The sequence below is a fragment of the Pyrgilauda ruficollis genome, unplaced genomic scaffold, assembly GCF_017590135.1.
Source record: "Pyrgilauda ruficollis isolate IOZ18807 unplaced genomic scaffold, ASM1759013v1 scaffold21, whole genome shotgun sequence".
NCBI classification, from domain to species: Eukaryota; Metazoa; Chordata; class Aves; order Passeriformes; family Passeridae; genus Pyrgilauda; species Pyrgilauda ruficollis.
In genome coordinates, this window is record NW_024520318.1 from 3,495,700 (window position 1) to 3,502,568 (window position 6,869).

The 6,869-nt window shown below is 45.5% G+C and overlaps 1 protein-coding gene across 7 annotated transcripts in view; it reads right to left on the reverse strand.

Moving 5' to 3' along the window:
• The window catches only part of MECOM (MDS1 and EVI1 complex locus), a 324,276-nt gene that overhangs the window by 41,503 nt on the left and 275,904 nt on the right, over positions 1–6,869 (reverse strand). For 6 of the 7 annotated variants that reach the window (XM_041467817.1, XM_041467821.1, XM_041467818.1 and 3 more), the window contains exon 3: positions 4,570–4,704. In XM_041467817.1, the coding sequence (XP_041323751.1) occupies positions 4,570–4,704 (135 nt within the window). Of the gene's footprint in view, positions 1–4,569; positions 4,705–6,239; positions 6,436–6,869 lie in introns of those variants that run through there. The other variant, XM_041467822.1, reaches the window with a different exon arrangement.

Below are 6,869 nucleotides of genomic sequence, written 5' to 3' on the forward strand. Positions count from 1 at the left end.
CACATGAGTAGGATTTGACAGCCCTCATCACAGAAAATCCCTTATCACTTTTATGAATCATGAATCATCAAGAAAAACCTCATCACTTTTCAGAAATGGCAACAAGTTGCTAGGTTTGGTTCTAAACAGTTTATTAGGTCACATCAGGACAGTCCAACTGAGAGCGGTAACACCACCAGTGCATCAAATTCCAGATAACACAGGCAGCCATAAAGCCCAGGCAGGAATTTCACCCACAGCCTCAGCTCTAACTGCAGCAAATGGAAAATCACCACTGAGCAACGCTTCGTTCCACCAGCCCCAAGCTAAAACATCCCTTCTCCACTGGAGATAGATTTTTAGTGGGAGTTGAATTAAGCTTTATTTGCTTAATAACCAACAATTCACAGGAAGAATCATGGCAGAACAGAACCCTCTATGAGCTCAGTGTGTGCATGCCCTCCTAACCCACAACACCCAAAACCTTAATTTCACTCTCTGACAACAAAGCCTCAAAACTATTCCTTAAATACACAACTTTTGCAGGTGGCTGTGCGAGGAGCCCCTGCCCGCCACGGACAGGGGGCCGCGGCCGTAAAACCTGAAACATGAAGCTGTGCCTGCAGATTAAAAAAGTTTGTAAAACGTGTAAGGTGGGATCAGAGCTGGTGGAACCTACAGCAGTGGGTTCACTCCTGTAAGTTTATATTACTGACATCGGGCATGCTGTTAAGAGTGTGATACTACTGGTTTTGCTCCCTTTGCAGTGGCACGTACTTGAGTATGAGGCAAGGAAACAAAACACACACACAAAAACCCACTAAAAACCTATTTCAGCACGCACAGCAATCTAAAACCTCAGTAAAGTGATCTTGAGTCATTCTGAGTTTTCCGTGGATAAACCAAGGGGACTCTTCAGGAGCTGCTTTGTTGGGGGGAAAGAGACCTGGAAGCCCAGGGTAGTTTCACAGGACTATGTGTCTGTATCACTGTCAGAACTCTGCAAGCAGTAAGAAAGATAAAAACAACATTCTGGGGTTTTAACTTCAACAGCTACCAACAATCATTCTAAAAATAAAAAAGTTTAAAAAAAAAATTTTGTAGTTTGAAGGTGACCGTGATCTCAGCCTGGAATGTGTGACAGACGCTGCCATGCCACTGCTTGATTTGCAACTGCACTTTCATTAACATACATCTTTAAAAATAATGCTTTTGCTGGGCTGACAGCACTGCCAGAAAGCCTAATAGAGCCAATCATTCTGAAGTCATTAAAAAGTTGAACTAATAGATATTTAACGATAACAGAGAGGAGTCATCCAAGTTAGCAGAAACTGCTCTAGAATCCTAAACTGACTCTGAGCTGAAAAAACACATTCCAGGGCAAGAACAGTGACAAGACTCTCTGCAGCTCTGCACACACTGTAATCTCTTTGGGGAAAAGAAAAAAACTGAGTGCCCAGTTTGTGGAATTTCATCATTGATATACACCTAAAATTACATATGTTCAGGTTGGATTGGGTATGACAGGAGATAATAGTAAGACAGCAAAAAGATATCCTAGATCGACCTCATTCAAAATTTAAAAAAAAAAAAAAGTACAAAAATGCAGCTTTTAAGCCCTACTCCAGCTGCAATCAAATGAAATATGAGTTGCATCCAGCGTGCATGTTTTGACTGCATCCCACCATTATCGAGCTGTTCATCTCAGCAAAGCTCATTTATACAGTCATAAGAAAGAGCCCAGGCCTTTTGTAAAGTTGATCCTAAGTGATGAAACCTAACCTCAGCCGTGAGTCAGGGGGTGGGGTGGTATGTCTCTGAAAAAACTCTAAGAGAGAAAATGACAAAAAAATGTTTTTCTTTCCCTCTTTTTGTTAAATACAGCAGGTAGAACACAGCAGAGCAACCAGATTACACACCGCCCTGGGCTCATCTCAATCCTGCCTCAAGCAGTCTGGGAACCATACCTATCAGTCAAGCTTGAATTTAGTAGTATAAACTTGTGGGCAGCATGAGGCCGGGAGCACTGGAAGGATCTTTTACCTTCTCAGGTACAGCCTAATGTTTGCTTGTGAATTTTACAGATGAGTTGAAGCAATTAGAGGTGAACAATTACTGCTGATCATGTGTCTGTGGCTCGGGAGCGAGCAGAGACTGGGGATGCTCCCTGTGCAACCAGGGCTGCTGAGCTGCTGTGTGTCCCTGGGGGAGGCAGGCAGAACTGGGGTGTCCCCCCATGCCTGCACCCAGCACTGGCTGTGGCTCCAGCTGAGCTGGGCTGCATCGTCTCTGCCCTCCAGCTCTAGCCACAACCACTGACACACATCCTCAGCTTCACCTTCTTTTTATTTCTCCTTTTTATTCCCTTCTTTTTTTTTTTTTTCCCCCTTTTATTTTCCAGGAGCTACCGAGGCTGAGTGACCCCAGGCAGCCCCACACAGTCTATATGTGCACACTCAGCCCTGACTTGCATTTGTCACTCCTTGTACACGCACACGTTTGGCCATGTAACGTCCATTTCCCAGTTTGCCTTCCCATTATATTTTATATTACCTCTGGTGAGCTTGTGCCAGAAGAAAGCAGAAGGAGGAGCTGTTAGAAAGAGTTTCTTGCTTTAAGATTCGAGAGCACATTTTTAGCATTAACTTCTTAGGCTCTGGTCATAAAACGTTGGAGTACGTGGACGATTTTGTGGGTAAATGTGCAGCGTTTCCAGAGGGCCAAATGAACAACAATCTCTTGCTGACAGCACCCAGATCACAACAAGCTACTTGAAAGACAACCAAACCTTAATTTGCAAATCTCAGCAACAAAACGCTATAAAAATATGGAATTATGAACAGCACGATACTGTGCAAAATAAATAACAAGTCTCCAGTGAATGAAGGGAATTATTGGCAGCAGTACAGCCACCATTACCAAATGTCAGAAATGTAAACACTAAAAAAAAAAAAGAGAAAGTTAAAAGCACCATAACTTTCCTTCCAAAAAATGTCAGAGCACGGGTGTGCACTCAGAGGGAGATGCTGATGGTTCAGCCTCGCCTGCACTTTCAGCTGCAGATCCCCAACACCGACCCAAAGACAGTGAGTTGCTTGACCAATGCACGTGATTTCACTTCTGATCTTCCCTACCTACACCAGCTCCTGCTCAATGTAAAATACTTGAATTCGCTGTTTCAATTAATCTACATAGTTTCCTTTTCCTATCGCTGCTCCATAAACGCTCTGCATGGAGAGAATTTATCATTTTTCAGCACAAAGCATATTTGAGCTTGGAAAACGTAACTTGCTTTTACTAATAACCTTTATGGTTTCTTTAGTTAAACCAGCTGCTGTATAAAAAAGAAATTATCTCTCGGTCTGCTGACTCGTTCCATGCTACATGTGCTCAGGGCTGAACTGTAAAAGTTGGAAATGAAAAAGATCTTCTCTCATAGTTTCTGAGAAAGTTATTTAACCCAGTTTTAATCAGCTATCTCGCATGAGTGAAATACGTAGCACTGGGCTGGAAATAGCAGGCTCCCTCATATTCATTTCCTATACGTATGGAATTTGATTAGAAAGAATGATTTCTAATTGAAGCTTTGTGTCTGGTTGTGATTCTTCTTTCAGTACTGTCAAGGCAATTAAATCAGCTAAAGATAATCTTTAACATCCACCTGATGCAGTTAATTAAGTGGTGAAAAATGAAACACTGATTAAATGAATCGAATTCTATGTTGCAGGTAGCGAAGTTTAAATTGGAAACAAGAATTCACAATCAGCTGTTGCTTTGCTGTTTTAGGAATTTTACTTTAAAGAAGGAAAGCTTCCTCAGCCTAACTTTGCCCATTAAAATATTTCATAATGGCCTGTGTTATCCGCAGACAAAAGCAAACCCTGATTTAGGAAACACCTAATAACTCATCAGCATAATTGAAAACAAAATGTTTTGCTGCTTTACTGCATTCTTCCTCTGCCTATCCCAGCCTTTTTTCCAACACACAAGGATAAATCCACTCTTTGTTGGGCTGAAACATTATTTAAGTACAACAAATGGAAAGAAAAAGAAAACCACCAAAGACCCTGATTCAGCACATAAGTATTACGAGTTCCAGCAAAGTGTATGGGAAGGCACAATAATATCCATGCATGTGTGCATTCAAGTCCAAAGCCCCACACATGCAAGTACACTGGCAACATTATCACTTTTGCGTCCTCCCCTCTTTCCATTAAATTCATGTTACAGCATCCAACCACCTCAATGATTTAACACAGCAATCCAAGTGGACTGCAACAGGAGGCAGAAAACGCTCCTAATTCAAAATCAGCACATAATGCCTTTGTATCCCTTAGAAAGCAGCCCTGAATTTTATCAGATATAAGACTAAAAACCTCATATAGGAATTGAACAACAATATGGAAAACTGAAAATTTGTATTTTCTACCGCCTATAATCAAAATTATTCCATTCTGCATTTCCATCAGTACCTTATCTTTTACCACAACAGCAGAGGCCAAAAGATGTTGTGAAATGCTGTTATTTTTTTTTCCATTGACACCTGAAAGTTCCTGAAAAAAGTAAGTCCAGAAAGTGAACACCACGTACCTGATCACTTATTTGACATGCAACAAGGTTGTGCTGATTGTAGCATCCAGCAAACTTGATATATTTGAGCCAGTTTCCTACATCTGGTTGACTGGCATCTATGCAGAACTTCACATTGCAAAACTCATCCAAGATCTAAAAAGAAGAATATGAAAGAGTAAATCTTTCTGTCACTGGCTAAGTATTCTAATTAAAAGATAAATCACAGGTTTCCAGATAAACAAACTAACAATAATAATAATAAATGTATTTATTCAGAAACATGTTTCCCTGCTGAGATTTTTTTTAGGAACTGTCAGAATAAATACATAATAATAAAAAGACAACAAATGTTCTGAAAAATGTCTTGACACATATTTACAAGTAATCGAAATGTTGTCTAATTATTGCAATGAAACACTATGTTAATTTAAGAGGCACCTGATTTTCTATGCATTCATCAACGACTGTGTCTGAAATTATTATTTTAATTAAATAAGAATCTGACAAGAATATAACAAAAATTATTAAAATAGATGGTGTTGGCTTCATTTAAGGTTTCTGTTTTGTTTCAGGATTTACATAGATTGCAGCACTCATTTAGAATTTTTCTATTTGTTGCTCTGAACCAAACTTTATCTGGCAAGCAGAGTTATTTATCTTGTTTTAACATTACACTTCCCAAACAGTCCTGTGCAACACTTAAATCCCTCCCCTTAATCGAAGCAAATAACAGAACTCCTTATGTCAAAATAAAGAGAATAAATGAAAAACAATGTAAACACTCATGCAAACCATGGCAGCATTCAATACACACCAATAAATGGTTCCAATTATGCAGACAATAAACAAATATAATGAGACTGCCCGTGGACAAGCTAAAGACGATGTTCTATTCTAATATTATGACAAATCGCTAATCATTACAGCGGACTGAATATCATTATTCGCAAGCTTCACCATCGGCCTATCCCAATCTTCCCACGGCTTTCCCGGGGAGCTGACTGCTAAACTGTAACAACTTCGCCTCGGAACCGGCAGCACCCACCCCATTTCAAAGGCAAAATAAAGGAAACAACCTCAAACGCCCCAAACGAAAGCGAAGGGCGCGGGAGGCTGCGCCCCGCCGGGGAGCGCCTGGAGCCGCGGCCGGAGCCGGCGCTGCCGCTGCCCGGCCACCGGGAGCCTTCGGAAGTCCCTGCCGGGACCCTCGGCGGTCCCCGACCCAGCCCCGCGGGACGCGCTGTCCCCGCGGGACCTGCCCCGCTCACCCCCGCGCCCCCGGGGCCGCGGTCGGGCCCGGCCGTGGGGTGGGGGGCGCGGAGGGTGCGCGCAGCCCGCGGGGCAGCCGAGCATCGCCCCGCCGAAGCGGGCTCTGCCCTCACCTCCAAAGAGAAGGTGGAAAAGCTCGCCCCGCAGCCCCGGAGCCCCCCGAACCGCGCAGCCCCAGGCGAGTTCGGTCTCCACGGGCGCGCACGCCGCACCGCCGCCCGCACCTCCGGCTGCTCTTGGGAACGGGATGTTTAATTTTCCCTTTTGGAGAAACCCCCAAGGAGGAAAGGGGGGTTCACCCCGCACTCCCCAGCGCCTGGGGTCTGCCCCGGGGCCGGCGGCGCGGCGACACCGACGGGGCAAAGCGGCCCCGTCCCGCGGGGCCGTGGCAGCGCCGCCGCCGCGCTCGCCGCTCTTACCTTGTGTCGCCGGGAGCCCGCGGGGGCAGGGAGGGGGGAGAGGGACAAATATCCTTCAGGCGGCTGGAAGCAACATCTCGGCGTTAAACGCGGGCGGAGGCCGCGGCCGTCGGGGTCCGGGGAGCGGCGGGCGCGGCGCGGGGCGCTCCACCATGTGCGGGGGGCGGCGGGGCCCGGGCGGGGGCTGCTGGCCCCGCAGGGCTCAGCGGCGGCGGGGCTCGGCGGGTTCCTGCCGGCTCGCCATCACCGTCCCCTTTCGGCCCCTCCTGGTCTTATCGGCTGGCTTTGGGGCGGCGTGTGCGAAAAAAGTTATCGGGGAAGGAGGAGGAAGGGGAAAAAAAAAGAAAAAAAAAAACACCCAAAACCCACACAAGCCTCTTCAGGGAAAGGAAGGGGGGAAAGAAAAAAAAAAAAAAAAAAAAAAAAAAAAAAAAAAAAAAAAAGGAAAAAGAAAAACAACAACAAACCCCACGGCGCACCGCTCAACAAAACAAACTTCTTTCACTTCTCCGCCGGGGATGGGAGAAAAGTGAGTGCGCGTGGGAGGGCGGACGGGCGGCTCTCCCCCTCCCCACGCCCGCAGCCTGCCCGCGGCGCTGCTTCCCCGCCGCACCCCCGGGCAGCGCCCGG